The 21,889-nt window shown below is 37.5% G+C and overlaps 1 protein-coding gene across 1 annotated transcript in view; it reads right to left on the reverse strand.

The window, feature by feature from the left end:
- Positions 1–21,889, reverse strand: part of LOC126485143 (gamma-tubulin complex component 6) — a 256,718-nt gene that overhangs the window by 156,943 nt on the left and 77,886 nt on the right. Inside the window, exons 4-7 of the mRNA XM_050108806.1 lie at positions 20,175–20,395; positions 17,567–17,675; positions 14,045–14,241; positions 11,077–11,233 (exon numbers count right to left, since the gene is read on the reverse strand). Coding sequence (XP_049964763.1) covers positions 11,077–11,233; positions 14,045–14,241; positions 17,567–17,675; positions 20,175–20,395 — 684 coding nt within the window. The remainder of the gene's footprint in view (positions 1–11,076; positions 11,234–14,044; positions 14,242–17,566; positions 17,676–20,174; positions 20,396–21,889) is intronic.

Raw genomic sequence — 21,889 nt, forward strand, 5'->3', positions numbered from 1 at the left:
CCGAAGCAACACTGCAAACCTTTATTTGTAAAACTGGATCTAATGAGCATTCCCAGCATATACATCTATGAAACTCTCACTTTCACGAAAAGAAACCCACAACTTTTTGAGGGCAACTTCTTCTTGCATCAATATGATACAAGACATAGAACATATGAAAAAACCCCATACAATATGGGCATGAAATTTGTAAATAAAATATGGAAAGATGTGGATGACCCAAATGTAAAAGGCACCAAAAGAGACCTGGAAAAATATCTGAAAGATAAATGTTACTATGGTGTAGAAGATTTCATGAATGGTAACAATGCATTATAATTGTAATTAAAATACCTCTTTGAAGATGTTACACCATGTATATTATTAGTTTATTGTATTTTTAGTATTGTTATATATAGTGTAAAAACTGACAAGTCACCTATGTCACAATCTTTGATTGTATAAGGCATGTTATGTGATGATAAAAATTGAATTGAATTGAATTGAATTGGTTTAGAGTTCAGTTGAGGTTTTGATCAGGAATTGACTAGATGGGTGAGTTGGCAATGTAAAGTCATTTACACTGTTACAAGGAAGTAAGCTTATTGAAGCTGATTGAGTACCATCTGCTGTGGCTACAGTTCCAACTATAAGGGTTTTTCAGATCCATTCCTAAGTTTTTAAGAAAAATTTGATTAATTGTTACTATCATAGTATGGGATAACATTTTATGGAATATGAGACGCTGGGGACTATAAGACGCACCTTAATTATTAAGCAATTTCTTTTTTTTTTTTTTAAACCATTTTTACCATTTTTATTATTAAATTGCAAAGCCAGGCTAAAAATAATCTTAGTTACAAAACTGAACTGACCTTTAATATCCTTGAAAATTTTCATCTGAACTTTCTTCTTCTTCTTCTTCTTCGTTGTCCTCTTCATGTATAAGATGGTCTTCACTGCCAGTGAGAGTGTTAATTATAACACACTTCTTGAAATATTTAACAATAATGTCTTCTCTCACTCTAGACTATGACTGTTTCATCCACTAACACACTTATTTGATTGCACATCATTTTAAAGCTTACTTCGGTGTAAATTCATGTTGGGTTTCACCCATTATCCATTTATTCCATTCCTCTCTCATATACATTTTAAACGGTTTATTTATCGAGACACCAAGAGGTTGCAAACTGTGAATTAGAATAACAGCAAGTTCTGTATTTCCTTGTCTCAATTTCTCTTTTACAGAATTTTTCAAATGACTACTAAACTGATCTAGCATAATAAGAGAACTCTTTTTCAATAAAGCACCTTTCCTTCTCTCCCACACTCTGTTAATCCATAATTTCATACCAGCCTTGACCATCAAATCCTTGTCATGTATGTGAACAACAAAACCTGGCAATATTTCACAAGGTTTTGGCATTGTTTTGCACTTGAAAATTATAATCGGATTAAGTTTAGTACTGTCAGCACAACATGAAAGAGCAACAGTGTAGCGCTGTTTTCATGTCCACTTGTTTTTATAGTTATAGTTTTAGCACCTTTCATGGCAACAGTTCTGTTACTCTGCACATCAAATGATAGAGGAGTTCCGTCCATATTCGCTACTTTGGCTTATTTCCACACCAGTTTTCTTTCAATGCTGAATAATAAAGTGATGGAAAGGCATATTTCTATTCATGCTCTTGCGGCATTTTCTCAGATATTTTGGTTTTGGTTGACATGCTAAGTCTATGATGCTTCATAAACCTGTAGCACCAGCCAACTCCACCCTTAAAGTCTGTTAAGTTTCACTGTAGTGCCAGCTTCAGAGCATGTATTTGAATCATTTTTGTATTAATTCCAATGCCATTTTGAAAGTATCTTTGAATCTATTTCAATAGGTCATCATCTAGATTTGGCCATTTTGCATTCAATCCTCTATTTGCACATTTAGTCTTCGTCACTTTTTTCAGTTCTTCTTTACTAGCCCGCCAATCGCCAACGGCTTTTTCTGTTAGTGAGGGCTGAAATACAGCTCAGCTGCTCTGTTTCCATGTTATTATGCATTATGCATATGCTATTACTTTCAATTTATAGCCCACATCATGTGAATACCTTTTATTTTTTTCTTTTATGAAACTAGCTAGTAACAAAAATATTGTATTGTTAGTAATAATACAAATCACTTTCAATTCAAGTTCACTGGCACAGTAAACTTCAATGAGGCAACATAGGCTAGATAGCGTTCTAGGTTTGTGATGGCAAGATAGGAGGGAGACAGTGTTAGCAAGAATGAATCCCCGCAACTTGTGTTTGGTTCATCAGTGCACAGCTGCTGCCAATTGCATCCATTGTTGCCAGATGGAGACAGGTTTCCTGCAGCATTGAGTATATGCCCATAGTTAAGACTGGTGGGAATTTTAAACACCGGACATACTTATATTAATTTCGAGTATAAGACGAATCTGAATTTTGTGAGGCAATTTTTTGAAGAAAAAGTGCGTCTTATAGTCCATAAAATATGGTAAGGGAAGCACTGGTTGAGTAAAATTGGAGAGTTCAACTGTTGATCTTTGAGTCAATAATGTCCTAAATCACTGATGCAGCTGTTTGAGTAGGAACAGTCTTTGGTTGCTAGATTTTCAAACATTATCTGGTTTAAGGTAAGTATCCATTGGCAGAATCTTATCCTTTGAGAGAGGACACTGATTCTTTTCTGTGTTGGAAGGATACAAGTTAGTTGAACTGATTACAGAGAAAGATAAAAATGCACAGCTTAATGGTGAATAAATAGTTTTCTGTTGAGGGCAACTGCACCTGAAGTAATCCATGTTTCTGAAATAAATCACTTTCAGCTGTAGACAAACCTTTACAGGAACATTACCAAATTCGTGATTTCAAATCACATCTTCCAGTGTACACCTACAGAGTAGGAAATGTACAGTTGGCATTATGATAAAAACTGATAACTATCCTAACAAACCACACTCATGACAACCAATATAAAGTACTCATATGTATGTAAAACAGTAAGTACTGGTATGGGAAGGAGGGGAACTCAACCTTCTCAAAGTAAAACACAGCTACCCACAACAAGCATGACGTCATACTTCAAATTGACCAGTTGAGAAACTGAAATGTTAAAAGCATGTCTTACTGATGTGTGAGTACTTCACATTGATTGTCATGAGCATGGATTATTAAGATAGGTATCAGCTTTTATCATAATGAGAAACCTGTCATGTTCCTGTAAAAGTTCATAGGCAGCTGAGAGTGCTTCATTTCAGAAACATGGTTTACCAGACAGTTCAGGCCATCATGTTGTTTCACTAATAGCAAACTCAATCTAGAATATACAATGGTCCTTTTTTCTACTGCTACTGAGGAGCTATGGAATAATCAGGAACAGTAATATTTGCAATTTTATAAAAGTGTTCCTTTGAATATCCACAAACTACTGTAACAAATTACTTGCAATGAATATTATTAGGCAACTACTACCATCTGAAGTGGATAACATCAGTTAATGAAATTTGTAATTGCTAGTACTAAAGTGGCAGTGGCAATAACATTTTTTTTTATTTTTTTTTATAGGAAGGCCAAGTTAATATCACTGGGGAACATAGTGGAGCTCAAAATGGTTCAAATGGCTCTGAGCACTATGGGACTTAACTTCTGAGGTCATCAGTCCCCTAGAACTTAGAACTACTTAAACCTAACTAACCTAAGGACATCACACACATCCATGCCCGCGGCAGGATTCGAACCTGCGACCGTAGCGGTCGTGCGGTTCCAGACTGTAGCGCCTAGAACTGCTCGGCCACCCCGGCCGGCAGAGCTCAAAGACAGTGAGTGAATACTTCAAAAGAAAAATAAATTCAAAAGTGCATTACTGCATTAAAATATAACTTTGACCTTATTTTTCTAGTTAGACTTAATACTAACCAGAAAGAATAAAAAATAAAAAGAATATATTTCTACCCCCTTCAAAAGAAAGGCTAAAGATAGCACTAATAACTATAATAGTCAGGGGCAGGAAAAGTGTGAATTTACATATTGATATCAGACTAATTATGAACTCATTCAGGAAAAGAATCTAAAAACACAGTCAGATACAAGTTAATAACAAAGTTTAGTAAAGAAAAAGAAAACAAAATAGACTAGGGAGGGTACGTTGCTGGAATATTGCTACATTTTGATGACAGGCAAGGATGCATTCTGGCCGGAGCTGCCGGAGTTGGCAGTTATGCATGAGGTGTGCTTGCTTGTGTGTATGACTGGTGCATGTTTCTCTTTTTCTGATGAAGGCTGTGACTGAAAGCTCTGTGTAGGAGTCGTTCAATTGTGCCTGTCTGCAATTAATGTGTCATCTTTGAGGTAATTAGCAGTCTATCTTTTCCTAAATTGCTGATTTTCCTCCTGGTGTTTCTATTGTTTTCTTTTATACCATAAAATGAGGTGAATCTGATCAAAAACAGCAGTTTTTTAAAAAATTTCATATATTTACTGTTGTGATGCCGGAATAAAAATTCAGTATGTTAATTTTACAACCTTGATAATGATATATTCATGTATTACATTATTTTTAGTTTATAATTGCACTTATTATTTTAAGTTGATTGTTGATTAGTTTTACCTCCTCAGTTGGGGCAAATCTGATCACCATTGTATTTTGTATGTAGGAAAGGAATCAGGCTTCCAGTGGAGTGAATCCAACCACTATTTTCATTTTTTAAAAACTATATTGCTGTATTTGCAATAAAATTTTACAATTTCTGGACTAAACAAGTTTTTACAAGCACATTTAACTTGACATTTCTGCTATAAAAACACTTGCATTCACAAAAATTGACAAACAAATACTAATTTTTGTTATTGTATATCATAACCAATGTGAAAAATATTTTCTCAATATCAGAATCATCTATCCATTAAAAAATAAATTTAGCTCGTCTTCTGGAACAACTTTTTTTTAATAATTTGGGCTCTTTCTGCCTCAGTTCCATTGTCAGTTTCTGGAAAGACAAAATAAACTTACCATCAAGAACTTTCTTTCTCAGAAATGTTATTTCATAGCTTTCATTAGAGATACTTTAAATTTTACCAATAAAAAAACCTGAACCCTTTTTCATAGGAAATTTTACTATGGGGAAATCATCTTCTTTATATTCATGCCAATCTTTGTCTTTCTCCTTGTCCATTTCTTCATTTTCATTTGACTCATCCTGTTCTAGATCACTGTTAGATGTTCCGTCACTATCATTTCATTAAGTCTCTGATAACAATTCCTTTTCCTAGAGTTAATGCGCCAAGCGCGGTTTTCCTTTTGTTTCATTAGAATGAACCTGTTTCAATTGCATTTTGAAGGCTGCTGCCCAAGAAACTTCTGATGAACTGGTGCCATGTGCATTGTTATCAGCTGCTTCTCGAACCTGTGAAATGGCCTTGTCAGGACAGAAAGGAAAAATTCCTGCTTTTCTGAACTCAGATATTACATTCGATTTGAATGTGATAGCCGTATTTTCAAAGTTTTTTTTTTTTTTTTCAACGACCTAGGAAATTAGGATTTTGGCACCACTCCTCTTTTCTTCCTTTTCCAATCATCTAGCACATTTCTCCAAGCAAGTTCTAAAGGTCTAAAAAAGGCCACATCAAGTGGCTGTACAAATAAGTAGAATTAGGTGGTAGAAGCACAAATTTAATGTCCTGTTCCTGGCACAGTTTAATCACGTTATATGACAGATGGCTCGACAGACTGTCACCTATAATCACTTTAGGTCCCTCTAAGTGCCAGGCACAAGGCAAGACCATTTCAACAAACCATGATCCAAACATTGTTAGGTCTATTATAACCTGCACCAGTTATGCCCCCTTCAGTCCAAGTATCATACAGGTGTTTTGCCCTATAAACTGTGTATGGTGGGAGGAAAAAGCCTTTGGTGGCTGCTGCTATCATCACACTGATACTTGACTTAGAACTATCCACTATCCTTTCAGGATGTCTTGTACTTAGTTTCACTATTACTTTCACTTGTGCAAGATCGTCACAAAAGTTTGTCTCGTCATAGTTCATAATGTTGGGTGGAGGGACACCATTCAAGATCAGGTTTTTAAAATAATCAGTCACTGCTTTCAGGTAACTGCTGCCTTTGCCCTCTTCACTTTTTCACTTATTCTAACTGTTAGTTCTTTATTTCTTTGCAGAAAAGATTTTACCCACTCGTGCCCAGGTCGATTGCCACAAAATCTTTTTTCAATCCTCCCTGGTCGACCGAGAAATGCCTATACATGTACCTAACATCATTATTCCTCAAAGGAAACCACCATTTTGTACAACACAATAATCCCACAATAATCCTTCAACCAGGCTTTTGTCCTCACTATTTGTTAATGCTGGTTGGTTGCCTATTGTGTATTTGTACCTTTCCTTTCCTTTCACACGCCTACTGACAATGGGATTTGCTGGTTGCGCGCACTCCAACATGCCACTATTGTTGATAGATTAGTCAAGAATCCACGACAATGGTCAGCTGCAATGTAATTGTTAAAATGCTACACCCAGTTATCCAAATGTGGAAAAACCAGTAAATAATTGGATTGATGCCACCTGATCAGATTAACCTCATTTTACAGTACTTAAAACATATAAAACGATATAAATGAGGATAATACAAAAAATACTAATGGTGGTATGCATAATGTAAACACTGCAATGGTAGTACTTACATAAGCAATAATGCCTGGGTATTTTGCTCAAAAAGGAGTGGTCTTAAGGTAAAAAATAGGTTGGTCATGAATGCTGGGCTATAATTAACCACAAGTTGGCTGCTTACGCATATAAAAAATTTTATGTAGAGCTGTCAAGGGAGGGGAAAAAAAGAAGAAGAAAAAAAAGAAAAGAAAAGAAAAAAAGAGAGAGAAACAGAAACACCGAGGCATACTTTGGGGCAGTACACAAGCCACTCATTTCAAATACTTAGGACAAATTATTCATACATAAGAGATTAACTTATAGGTTAATCAGAAAAGAACCAGAAAAACTTCAAAAGGCATGCAAGCTCACTTGGAATCACTACATCTAAATACCAAACAATGGAAAATCTAGGATGGACTGTAACAATATTATGAAAAGGGTAGTTGCTACTCACTATAGTGGGATGCTGCAGATAGGCACAATAGAAAGACGGTCAGAAAGTGATCTTTCGGCCAACAAGGCCTTTTGTCAGAAACAGACAAAAACACACACACACACACACACACACACACACACACACACACACATGACCACAGCCTCTGGCTGTTGATGCTGAGGATGGAAAACCCATAGAAAAATATGCTTTTCAGCCCAATAAATAGAGAAGGAATTTTGATTAAGGGACCAACATCAAAAATACAGAAAAACAGAGACTGAATCATGAACACATTCAGGAAAAGACAGAATCATGGACACATTCACAAAAAGAAGATTCACATTTTGTGGACTCATTCTAATAATGAGAAGCAAGAAATATTTTCAAAGGTATCGATTCAGACAAGGGAATACAGAGTGGATCAAGTAAGTTTAAGATGACTTCAGACAACTAGGAAAGACAACAGGCGATCAAAAATATTGAGAAAAGTACAGGAATATCGTCAACACAGTCAAATTCAAAAGCACAAAACAAAAGATGTAGCAAGGATATAAAGCGACAGAAGAGAGAGAGAAACAACATAAGGAACACATAAAGAGAATCTGGTAGAGAGGAAAACACTATATTTAGAGAGGACTTCAGGATAAAGCACTCTCTTGAACAGGGAGCTGCAGGGACTGGACAAAAATATGGAACCCTGTGAGAAATATATGCATGAACATAAATGCAGATGCTAGCCAAGTCTGCCGGTGGCGCCACTGTATTTGATGACAAATGGCACCTGTGCAGTGCCTTCAATACAAAGATAGTGTCATTTGCAGTCAGAACAGTCTTCGTTTTAACTGTGAGTGCATTACATCACAACTAAGTGAATTCAAGTGAGGGTAATTTGTTGGTGCTCATATAGTGGTTTCTTCAACCAAGGTATCATAAATGTTTGGTGTTTCAAGAGACACCGTATTGAAGATTTGTACTGCATACAGGAAAAGTGGAAAACCATCATCCGCTAAGTCACAATGTGAATGACAGTGTATGCTGAGTGACTGCGAGTCATTGAAGAGGACTGTGACCAAAAAAAATAAGAGGACAAAAGCTGCAAATGTCACTGAAGAACTGATTACTGCACTCACCAATCCTGTCAGCATCAAAACAAAACGAATGGAGCTCCATAAGTAGGGAATTGCAGGACAAGCTAGAATTCCAAAACCACACATGCAAATACCCATAACAGGAAAAAGTGATCCTGGAGCAATGGGAAAAAGTCATTCAGTCAGATAAGTCTTGTTTCACATTACTTCCAACTTCTGGCTGAGTTTACGTCTGCCATATGCCATCCCAAGCTTACGATGCAGACTGCTCGCTGTTAAGGGTGAAAAATGGCATAGGTTCAATGATGATTTGGACAGCAGTAACGTAGTATTCCATGGGCTCCATTGTTACACAGCAGTATTGTATTACTGCCAAGGGTTATGTGACCATTTTCGCTGATAGGTCTAGCCTGTGGTAAAATATTTGTTCCTCAACGGTGATGATATGTACATAGGTGAAGGGCTGCTGTTCACACAGCCTGCTTTGTCCAGGTTTAGTTTTGTGAGCCCAAGGATGAATGGCTGATCTATCTTGGTTCCACAGTCATCGCACCACAGTATTTTTGAGCCATGGTCTACTTTGGAGAGAATGGTGCATGATCACTATCCACCTCCATCATTATTATGTGAACTTGCCACTATTTGGAAGGAAGAATGGTAGTAGATGACCTTGAAAACCATACAAAACTTGTATTTATCCATTCTGAGAGACTATGGTTTGAATACCAAGTTTGATGGTTCTGCAGAGAGAGGCTTGCACAGAATACACCAGCAAAACGACAACAAGAGCAACAAAAATAATGAATCACAGTGGACAAATTTCAAATTAAAGCAGTCCACCAACAAGCAGCAGCTTTATTGCTGTTGCTCAGTACGTTGATGTACACTGATCAGCCAGAAGACAATGACCACTGACCTACCACCAATGTAAACCCATGCAGGCAATAGCAGCGTCACTTGACCAGGAATGAAAGCTAGTCAACGCACGACAGTGTATGTAGAGTCAGTGAGCGTATTGTAAATGTTTAGAATGGGGAAGGTGTGCAATCTATCTGAGTTTGACTGAAGGTATATTGTGACGGGCTTGAGGCTTAAGACAAGCATTTTGGAAGCTGGGCATCTTGTCGGGTGTTTGAGGAGTGCTATGGAGAGTGTCTTCAACACATGGCAAAGCCAAGGTGAAACCATGTCCCGATGTCGTGGGGTTGGTTTGCTGCTCCTTATTACAGAAGTCAGATGTCATAGGCTGGACAGATTGGTAAAACTGGACAGGCAGTGAACTATGGGGAAACCAAGATCAGACATTAATGCTAGACAGAGTACAAGTGTGTCTGAATACAAAGTGCACCGAACTCTCCTAACGATGGGCCTCCATAGCTGATGACCCATTCATGTGCCAATGTTAACACCACAACATCAGCAACTATGACAGAAATGGGCACACGAACATCAGCACTGGACATAGGTGCACTGGCAGAGCACTGCATAATCTGCTGAATTCCGATACCTTCCCCATCATAATTATGGGAGGGAGCGTATCATCTTCCAGGGGAACAGCTCCTTGACACCTGTAATGCAAGACAAAGACAAGCTGGCGGTGGTTCCATGATGCTCTGGGGAACATTCATGTGGGCATCCATGGGTCCAGTGGAGCTCGTGCAAGGTACCATAATGGCCAGAGGGTATCGTACACTGGTTGCAGACCATGTACATCCTTTCAAGACCATCATGTTTCCTGATGACAGTGGCATCTTTAACATGAAAATGCACTGTGTTAGAAGGCCAGAAGCATGATGGAATGGTTCGAGGAACACAGTGATGAGTTCCAATTGATGTGCTGGCCATCCAATTCACCAGATCTGAGCCCAATCAAAACACATCTGTGATGTGACTGAACATGGCATCAGGGCTCATCACCCCCCACCAGCCCACCCCCTCCCTGGAATTTGGTGACTTGTGTGTGCAGGTGTGGTGCCAACTCCCTTCAGCAACCTATTGAGGCCTCATTGCGTCCATGCCATGGCGTGTCACCACTATTATCTGTGCCGAAGGTGGACATACCGGCTATTAGGTAGGTGATCATAACGCTCTGGTTGATCAGTGTATAATTAGGAAACTGTTATTCATCCACTGTTTTCACTGTTTCACTGACGTTAAAGTACTAAAAAGCTGTTGACTTCTCGCTGTGTATTTTTACTCGCGTTCTTAAACTCCTGATTTAATCAGCTTTAGTTTCTTATGTAGTTTTCACACAGGATAAGATAGATATTACCTTTCTTCTAATCCTTTTCAGTATACATACATGTTTTTATATCTGTTGAATGTAACTTAATTAACATTTATCTTGAAAAGTGAGATTCCTGCACGACAATATAAAATATGGCTGTATTAATAGAAATAAGCCACAACAAGAGTACTCCTGTGTAACATATATAATCAAGTTTTCCATATACTTGCGTTTCATCTTGATTCCTTTAAAGCTAAATTAGGGTTTTACAAATGCATGCAAGATCCTTCCATATTCTTATGTAAGCTACATCAAACGTTGCATTCACTACAATGACATCATGCTGGGATCTTCGGTAGTTTTATTTTGAGTAAAATCTATTACATGTAAGTACCTACAATGAGCTAATACAATTTTGTTACAGCTCACTGTCCATCCCTTGAATACTGGACACCCACTTCTTCCACATTCTTGAAATGATGTTGGATTCTGCAGAATACTTCACATTCTTAGATAAATGTTTCTGAGATTTCTTTACTACAGGCAATGAATAAAGCTCTGAAGGCAGACAACATAACATGTGACACAATGTTTTGAAAACAAATCACATATAATGAAACTACATGCAGAGTAAATTTTGGGAGTAATAAGCGCTGCACCATACCTTATTATAAGGGAATGTATCACTAGCAACTCCATCCAGAAGATACCGAATATCAGCCAGCAACTGATTCTTTTGCAGCACTTTCAAGTGGGATGCGCCAGGTGCAACAACAGTACGCCTTCTTACAGCCTGTTGTCTCATATGCAGCACCCACAGCCTGTGTTATAAAACACACGGTAGAGAGAGAGAGAGAGAAAGAGAGAGAGAAAGAGAGAGAGAGAGAGAGAGAGAGAGAGAGAGAGTGCATGTGTGTGTGTGTGTGTGTGTGTGTGTGTGTGTGTGTGTGGTGGGAGCATACTTGTTCATCAAGAAATGCAAATAAAAAGATATAGTAATGTAATAAATTCTCAAATTTCAAAAAGACACTATATCACCATCAAGAATTGCAATTGAAATAATGATGACCAGAAATAGCAGCAGTTCATGATAAAAAGAACTGAGTGCCACAGTTCCATTTTGAAATGCTGAAATTAAGCACACTAAACAACATAAAAATTGGCTGGCAGAAATAGCAGTCAAGTTGAACTCATACACTGATAGGTGCAAATGTAATGCAACATACGTTTTCCAGTTAACACTGTAGATGTCAATAAGAAGCAAAATTGCTTATATATTATGAAAAAAATGATCCTCTCAATATTATAGACTGGGTTCTAGAGGGCACAAAAAATTAATTTTCTGAAGATGTAGCAAAAAGTTCATTATGGTGGTGTGTTACAGGTTTATTCTAGGTTAGATTGCATTTATCTTTCAGTGTGGCAGATACATTCTTTTGTTTCAACTATTACACAAGTCTGCACTACAGCATGAAACAAATATCCTTCATATGAATCAAACAATGGAAAATCCAGGATGGAATGTAACAATATTAGAGAAGGAAAGTTGCTACTCACCACATAGCGGAGATGCTGAGTCACGATAGGCACAACAAAAAGATTCACACAATTATGGCTTTCGGCCAGTAAGGCCTTTGTCAGTAATACACACACACACACACACACACACACACACACACACACACTCACACACAAATGCAACTTGCACACACGTCTGCAGTCTCAGACAACTGAAACCACACCAGTTTCAGAGACTGCAGATGTGTGTGCAAGTTGCGTTTGTGTGAGTGCGTGTGTGCACATGTGTGTGTCTATTGCTGACAAAGGCCTTAATGGCCAAAGCTATAATTTTTGAATCCTATCGCAACTCAGCATCTCCACTATATGGTGAGTAGCAACTTTCCTTCTCTAATATCCTTCATATGGCATCATACAGTTAATAATCCACAATAGATGTGATTGTATATTGGCTAGAAATCAAACTGGGAGAGTTTTAGCAGTGAAAATAATAAAACTGAGGGCAACCTGTAAACTTATTGTATGCAACTTCAGACAGTAGCCCATCTATATGGTATGGATCTGATGTGGAGCTTGTGACTTCTGAAAAGTATTGGATGTATAATTACTGACTGTGTAGGATCTTGGAAGGCCTGCAATCACCACAGCACTTGACTTCCATTGCTACAGAGATCACTGCTATTCTATAACATTCTAGAATGTTGCACAATTTGACAACTGCAGCAACTGTCAGGTGTTATTGACAATGTGGTTGGGATTTCACACAGGTTTTGGTAAGCACAGAGGAGAGTCAGTGATGGAACCTTGCTACGAGCAGACCTACATCTTCTGAGTATGCAGGAGACAGATAATGATTTCAGTGAGTTCTATTTAACTGTCAAGGATGGTGTTTTATTTTTCATTTGACCTCTGAGCTTGTTTAGATACATATTCATGAAGTCTCAAGTGACCCATTAATAATGTGACAATTACTGAGGAGAAAACAGATGAGACAAGTATTAGAACAGATGTTACACAATGGTGCTACTTGTCACTAAAGCTTTTCAATACTTATGCTAAGCAATCTATAGACAAATCATTTATATAACAAAGGCATAATAGTACAAGGAGAAGAGATGTAGATGATTGTGCGGAGTGGGCAACAATCAGAGAAAGTACTACAATTTATGATTAAGATGGTTCTAAAAGTGGAAAAACCCTTATGGAATAGGATAAATGCACTAAAAAAACTAAGTGCTGAGAATCAGCAAAATTCAAGGTTCTGCCAAAGTATTATTGAAAGGAAATCTCGTCGAAAAAAAAAAATTTTAGGTACTTTGCAAATTTGTTGGCTGAAAATAAAAGCTGTGTTGAGGAAATAAGAAGTGGAATACCTAGAGGGAGGGGGGTGGAGAGGGGAAAGGGGGAGGGGGGGGGGGGGGGGGGAGCGGGAAGTTTTGAAACGATGGAAATTTTGTTAGCGGCAAAAAGAATTTCAAAAAGTTTAAGAAATGGATTCAAAAGTTTTTTTCTGGAGTGTAGAGCTATAAGGCAATGAATCATGGACAGTAAAAGAAAAAATGGAAAATGCTTGAATACTTTTGAAGTGTGACTGCCGAGAAAATGCTTAGAGTGGAATGAAGCGATAAAATGAGGAACAATGAAATATTTGGAAAAAAAAGTAGGAGAGGAAAGATTAGTGGAAATGATAATACTGAGGAAAACATTTTAGATAGGACACTTATTGTGAAGAAACTGCCTAGTCTGAAGAGTTGTCAAAGGAAAGATTGGACAGCATCCAGTTGATACCTACTGCAATACAGATTTACCAAAGAAGAAACAATGTAATATGCTATGTTATGCATGGCAGTATAGGAGAGGCAATGAAACCTGAGAATTGTTCCCTTGAATGACAGAACTTTACTGATGTCATAAATATATGCTAAACCTGTGCAGTAATGTAAAACAGCAAAAGAACCACTATCAAAGCAATGAGTGGAAATAAAAGCTTATCCCGCATGGTGGGTTACATATCATTATGATACAACACATGGATGGAAAGCTTGAAACAAAATGAAGTAGTTAGCAATCTGAAGCAAAATGCTACAAGTATTTTTAAAAATGCCTATTAATACCTGTGAATTGCTTCTGGTTTTTCACTTAAGAATGGTTTTTCAAGTGGAGGCAGACGTGACCCATATGCCTCCCAAGTTCTATGGTTTACCCGAGCTAAGATCTCTTGATCACTTGGTGCATGATGGTCATGAAAATCACACTCAGGAGAGGCATTGGCATGTTCTGCTGCTGGTGTCCCATACCCTTCATCTGGAGTCTAGCATTTCAAAACAAAAACAGAGGAATATATTATAGGAGTCAATTATTAGCAAATTTACATTTTTATGCCACTGCCAAAAGAAAGCACAAGTCACCAACAGTTAATAAAGACAATGAATTTTTTTAGTTGTAAAAATATGTTGCACCTGCATCTAATAGAGAACCCATAACATATGATATAGTACAGCAGAGACTCATCAAATGTAGAGTAGTCTATGTTGAAACCCAAATAATCAATGCAGTCAACAAAAATATTTTTTTCCTCATAGACTTCAGTTTGGAAGATACTCCTGCAGGGAGAAATGGTCTGATTGTTAGCATCACCAGTGGGAGATAATTAGCAATATGCTTCATAAGAAAAATTTGTTTTAAGTATGTAATAATGATTTTGCTTGTTCACATTTGACAGTATTTTGCTCATTTCATATCAGTTCACTACCTGAGTTGTTCAAATGACTCATAAAGATATGACTATAAGCCATTTTATCAATAAATCTTTCTCAACCATAAATCAAAACTGGTAATATGCACTGGTTGTAATCTTCACTTACAGACACAACAGAAGCTTTATTTTCAAAACCCTAATTTACAAAAAGCCCACCAGGTCATTTACACTCTTCTGTTAATTTATTTCACTGTCCATATAGTCACTGTCTTTAATTGACCCAGCAACAAAAAAGTCAACAATTGGATTTATGAGCTTGTACTTACTTTGTACAATTTTATTTTTAATGTGTTGATTATACACTGAAGCGCCAAAGGAACTGGTAGAGGCATGCGTATGCAGATACAGAGATACGTAAACAGGCAGCATATGGCACTATAGTTGGTAATGCCTATATAAGACAACAAGCACCTGGCACAGTTGTTAGATCAGTTACTGCTGCTATGGCAGGTTATCAAGATTTAAGTGAGTCTGAATGTTGTGTTGTAGTTGGCCTATGAGCATCTCTGAGATAGTGATGAAGTGAGGATTTTCCCGTACGACCATTTCATGAGTGTATTGTGAATATCAGGAATCAAGTAAAACATCAAATCTCCAACATTGCTGCAGCCGGAAAAAGATCCTGTAAGATGAACGGGACCAATGAAAACTAAAGAGAATCTTTCAATTTGACAGAAGTGCAACCCTTCCACAAATCCCTGCAGATTTCCGTGCTGGACTATCAACAAGTGTCAGCATGCGAACCAGTCAACAAAACATCATTGATGTGGGCTTTCAGAACATGACACAGAGCTTTACGCCTTGCCTGGGCCCATCATCACCAACACTGGATTGTTGATGACTGGAAACATGTTGCCTGGTTGGGCAAGTTTCATTTCAAATTGTATTGAGTGGATGAACGTGTACGAGTATGGAGACAACTTCATGACTCCATGGACCCTGCATGTCAGCAGAGGACTGTTCAAGCTGGTGAAGGCTCTGTAATGGTGTGGGGCGTGTGCAGTTGGAGTGATATGGAATGCTTAATACATCTAGATATGACTCTGACAGATGACACATATGTAAACATCCTGTCTGATCACCTGCATCCATTCATATCCATTGTGCATTCCGACAGACTTGAGCAATTCCAGCAGGGCAATACGACACCCCACACATCCAGAATTGCTACAGACTGGCTCCAGGAACACTCTTCTGAGTTTAAACACTTTCACTGGCCACCAAACTCCACAGAAATGAACATTATTGAGCATATCTGGGATGCCTTGCAAAGTGGTGTTTAGAAGAGATCTCCATCCCCTCATACTCTTACAGATTTATGAACAGTTCTGCACGATTTGTGGTGTCAGTTCCCTCCAGCACTACTTCAGACAGTAGCTGAGTCTAGGCCACATCGTTTAGCCTCACTTCTGTGTGCTCGCAGGTTCCCTACATGATATTAGGCAGATGTGCCAGTTTCTTTGGCTTTTCAGTTTACATTATTTTAGTCTTCTTATAACTGATTTTCTGACCTACATTAAAAGATGCTCTATGGATTTCTTCTATTTGCTGTTTAAGTTTATCTGCACTAGAAGTAAACAATACAAGGTCATCAATAAATGTAATTAGAGAAAAAACATACAAAACAAAGTAACAAAATAAAAATATCAAAAACAGAGGCACACACCAACAATAACTAGAGAATTCTAATACAGATGGTACATAGAAAAATGTAGCAATACTGGTAATGGAAGAAAAAGGATAAATTTATGGTGAAGACAGTGTCAATAGGATCACTTGCGGGGCGAGAGCCAAGCACACGCTGGAAAGACAGTTTCCATCTTTAAAAGCATTTTTGTTAGGAAAGAATGTTGCAATGGCCCCAGTGCTGTAACAAGCACCCATGTCTTTGCTACTATGTTGCACACCACACTTAGTAATAAGATATGAGGTGTTGCTTGTGAAGTAATTTTGAGGTTGTTAATCTTGCTGATGGTCTGGTGGGTACACTGGCAATTTTACACATGTGGGCAGGCACACTGTAAATATGGAAAGGAAGAAGGAAGATCACGTTGTTAGAGACACCACAAACTCAGATTGTGGAAGGATTGGAAACGAAGTCAGGCACGTCCTTTCCTAAGGAACCATCCTGGACTGCATCTTAGGCAATTTAGGAAAACTACAGAAAATCTAAATCTTGATGGCCAGACAGGATTTTGAACCATCACCCTCTCATAGGCAAATTCAGTGTTTAGCCATAGGGCCACATCACTCAGTGCTATAAACATGAAAGAAATTATTGGAAAAAAACACTTTTTCTTTTCCAAAAGGGGCCGTATTTACATTCATTCCTTGTAAAATTTATCGAATGAAGAGACATGATATGGACCTGTGAATTCCTTGCTCAATGGCCAAATCGGCTACCCAGCTTTCATTGAACATTGAACAGTCACTTGGAATTTCACTAGCACAATATTTTAACATGTACCAACACTGCTGGTAAATAAACATGTTCCACTTTTGGCTATAACGTTGTCGACAGCTACCACTTCTGCCCAACTGCCAGGCATTAAATGCTCATTCACTTTGGACATTTTACAGTCTCAAAGTCCCTGGTATATCCACCAGCAGTATTGGATAACTAAGTGACTCTTTGTCCCTTTCAATCCAGCAAAACATAACTGAAAATTATATTAAGATGTGTACATGTACAATGAAACATGTGAACAAGTAAAATGCAACAATGCCAAAACATAGCTGAAAATTACATTAAGATGTATTACATGTAAGATGAAATTTGTGAACAAGCAAAATTCAACTACTTTACATTGTTTAATATACTGAATTTTAATCCAAATTTCATAAGATAACTGTTTGAAATAATACAGCAAAAACTTACCCTATCTTGTTCTTTACTTGCTTTTGGAATACACAGTTCTTTTGGGCTTTTTACCTCTGGGAAGTCTGGAATATCATATGGTAAAACACCTTCACCTTGTGCAGTTCCACTGAAACACATACAAATTACATTATTCAGCACATAACAGATTTAAATGGGATCCTAACATGAAAGCATAGTCACCAAGGGTGCCTATAACCGGGGGCAAGGGGGGCCACAGCTCCCTCCCAGCTCATTGAGAAAGGAAAAAATAGTGTAGCCAGGTGCTTTTCTTTCAAGAAAATGATATGTAGGTTTTTAACAGGGTTAGAACTGGAACTTTTCTAAGGCTACTTAGAAGAAGCCTTCCATCCTCAAAAATGTTAAAAATACTCTATACCCCAACATTAAGGGCCCCCCCCCCCCCTCCCCCAATAAACTATTGTATGGGTGTCATTGATAGTCACTGTCACTGATGCATAAAATTTGCTGTTCTATAACCAAGAACATTACATGTGCACAGGTATGTGCTTTTCTTGTTACTTCTTTTGGGTGACCGAACGGGGTGGTGCAGTGGTTAGCACACTGGACTCGCATTCAGGAGGATAACAGTTCAAACCCATATCTGGCCATCCAGATTTAGGTTTTCCATGGTTTCCCTAAATTGCTCCAGGCAAACGCCAGGATGGTTCCTTTCAAAGGGCATGGCTGATTTCCTTCCCAATCCTTGCCACAATCTGAAAACACTTCGATGTCGACAGGACATTAAACTCAATCTTCCTTCCTTTCCCTTCTCTTGGGTGATACAAAATATGTTGCTTGTGGGGAAAAAAATTATATTTATGAGTAATGACTACTACAACTTAAAGACACATAGTCTCCTAACAAACATAACATCATGTTTTTCATTTGGAGCAAGGAAAAACATTCTGTCTTATAACCGGGACATGCATATCATTTATCAATGTTGAGTACAAAAGCCGGCCAGAGTGGCCGAGTGGTTCTAGGCGCTACAGTCTGGAAGCGCGCGACTGCTACAGTCGCAGGTTCGAATCCTGCCTCGGGCATGGATGTGTGTGATGTCGTTAGGTTTAAGTAGTTCTAAGTTCTAGGGGAGAGCCAAAATGAACAACAGACTTTCATCTTCTTACTTTGAATTATCAGCCACCCATGACCTTACATTATAGCCTGTTACAGAATTTCAATCTTTGCTATTATTTGGCTTTAGCCTACTGTTTTCTGTTTTAGACCTGCACTCTATTTATCCTTTCCATCAGAGGAAAAAATTGAGGCATTTAATTTTTCCATCTGATACACAAGCTATATTTATACACTTTTTCATCTTCTAAGGACTTTACACATCTTCAACTTAACCTTACAGTTACCCAACAAAGTCAAAATCTGTACCTTACCTGAATTGAAGATGTGTAGGATACACTCAGTTTTCACTGCAGCTCCATCCACAGTTCTTTCAGCTCTGTAATTGTGTGTGGAGTTCATGATTTTAAAATGACAGATAGTCATAGCAAAAGGACAGCCACAGTTTGTTGTTGCATTGCAACTTTGTTGTTTCTTTAATTCTTTCTAAAAAGAAAATTAATGTTTGACTATTTTCTTCATTGCACTGTCATGAGTCATGTCAGGTTCCAGAAGTTTCAGATTCTGGTAGCTTTCAATTGAAGCCAAAAGTGCATTTTTACTTCTTTTTTTCCATGTAGGTCACGATGACAACAACCTGAGGTTCAGGTAACTGGCGAGATCACGAATGTGCAAACTGTGTGATTACTGGAGGGCACTGCATATTTTATAGTCATGAAAAACAAGTCTCTTACACAGGCAAATTGCCTGCTTGAAATGCGCGGTAGTAACTGGTATTTGTACAGTTTATCACTCAAACATGATGTCATATGTGATAAAAAGCACGGTTAAACCGAAACTGTGTAGGACTCCTCAAGTTATGTTCAATTTTCTACTGCCAAATCATCACTTCTAAGAGCTAATAAAGGTTATTAAGATGATAACCACATACTGAATTTCACTGCCAGGTAACTCACAAAAAAATCTTATGAAAGTATTTTATACTATGGTAGTTTTAGCTAACAAGATGGGAAAATAATATCAACACAAGTGATTTACAAACAAAAATTTGTTTCTTTTTTTCTCTTTTTTATTACTGATTGTGTCTCGGTTATGACTTCTAAATAGTGTATGAGTTACAAGAGATCAGATTGTAGTACAAGCAGACACCAGAATCTGATAATGCTAATGATGAAATAGAAGTAATAATTGTCTTTGCAACACTATAACTGAAACTGAAAGAACAGAAATCAAAATAAAAACTTACAAAAATTTGAATATTCCAAATTCGTTAAGGCTACTTGCTGATGTATTACCTACGGGTTTTTGTCTCAGGGTCTTTGGCTGATATTTGTTTAATGATTTTAAGAAAAAATCAGCTGCAAATCCTGGGACAAAAACCAAGAAGCAGTATGTCATTTGAATATTTGTCATTGATCTTGAACTCACAGGACTCTTTCAAGCAAATTCAAGAGGATATGTTTGTTATGTTGCTTCAGATAACAATATTTCATCAGACAGCAATAAGGAACAAAATTATGTTAAATGATACCTTTGATAATCAATCTGGAAGAACTTGCTGAGTCCTGTACCTAGTGGCTCAGAAAAAGGGTACCATCCTCCTGGTGGTAAATAAGGACATTCAGTTCCATACACAGTTGAAACAAACTTCTCAACAGGTGGCAGGATAAACAGTTGAGGGCCATACTGTGGATATGCATTTGGATACCGTTTTGAAAATTCAGCATCTAATTGACCTGGTTTGAAACTGACCTATGGAAAAAAAATGTAAAAATTTGAGAATCACATGACTTATTAAATTCACCTGCTAGGAGAAACATTGCTGAAAGCTTTGGTTGGCTAATATGTCAATTTAGAATAAAGATAATTACACAAAATACATTTTTAGTTCACTTCATGCAATGGCTATGATATACGTCATCCTGCTTCACATTATGAGCATGCAACAATAAGTCAGAAGAAAACTGACACTTAAAACCATATAAAAAACAACAAAGTGTTACTTCTTTACATATCAGCCAAGAAACTACAAGCTGACAGTAATGGGAAAATTATTATTTGTCTGGCATCAGTGGCATCTGGGCTGTTGCAGAACAAGCAGTTTGTACTGAAGAGGATCCACAGCCAGTGAAGAAGGCTGTGCTTGGAAATCACATAACAGTTTTTCTTTTGGGCCATTCTACGATTGCAAACTGTAAGGCCCAAGGGATGATAAATAAGAGCACATGTATCAAGATACTCAAAACTTCTCAAAGTATTTCTCATATAGTATGCTCCATGAGATTCTTGGGAATATAAGCACATTTCTGACATCAAAATCCTTAGAAATTTGAGTGTCTGATAACAACTGGCTCAAATTCTTGTAGAATGGATCAGTAGGCTGAGTCATAAATGGAGGCATGGGTTTTTGTACACAGCAATTAGCATATTTGCAATATGGTAAGCCTGCAGTTTCAAACAACACACGGAAAATTCATTCATTTCATCTGAGCTTTCTCATTTGTTTGGAATCAGCAAAAGAGAGTTGTACTAATTTTAGTATGTGTGGTGCATACTGATGGGAAGAAAGGGGAAATCATGGACCTGAGAATATTCCACAGGTGTCCCAGATATTAAAGTGCAATTTGGTATTTGTTATCAGTATAATAGTTTTGAAATGCAAAATACAACATTTGTAGTACTATGAAATATTTCAAGGCAGTGAGGCATCAACAAGTAGCTCTTGTTTTTTGTCGGCTACTAGTGCAGATATGATTAATAATGACAACACATATTTCACCTTCTGGGAGTGAGAGTTTTCTTTTATGTACATTAGGCTGCAACATTTTGATTATGTCACCATAAGTATGGCATGAATTAGACTTATTTTATTTGTTATAATCTTATATATTACTCGCCTACTTGCCTGCTTCTGCTCTGACAATAATACGTATTTGGACAGACAGATATTTCAGTTTTGGAACTTGTTTAGGACACAAATTGTGGTGTGAACAAAGACATGTACCACAGACTGTAGAGTCTGTAGTATTTGTTTTACATTTGAAAATGGAATATTGTGTTGAGTAAAATAAAACTTTAAGCATTAAACTTAAAAAGAAGAAGAAGAAAAAAAGTGTTGTGGCACTAAGGCAAATTGACATTGATGGTTGTCTGGGGATGAATTATTGTGACAGTAACAACAGAGAGAGAATGCTGAATTCCAAAATTGTGACTTGTTTATAAAAAAAGGCACAAAAAGAAGATAAA

The sequence above is a fragment of the Schistocerca serialis genome, chromosome 6 (genome assembly GCF_023864345.2).
Source record: "Schistocerca serialis cubense isolate TAMUIC-IGC-003099 chromosome 6, iqSchSeri2.2, whole genome shotgun sequence".
In the NCBI taxonomy this organism is placed as follows: domain Eukaryota; kingdom Metazoa; phylum Arthropoda; class Insecta; order Orthoptera; family Acrididae; genus Schistocerca; species Schistocerca serialis.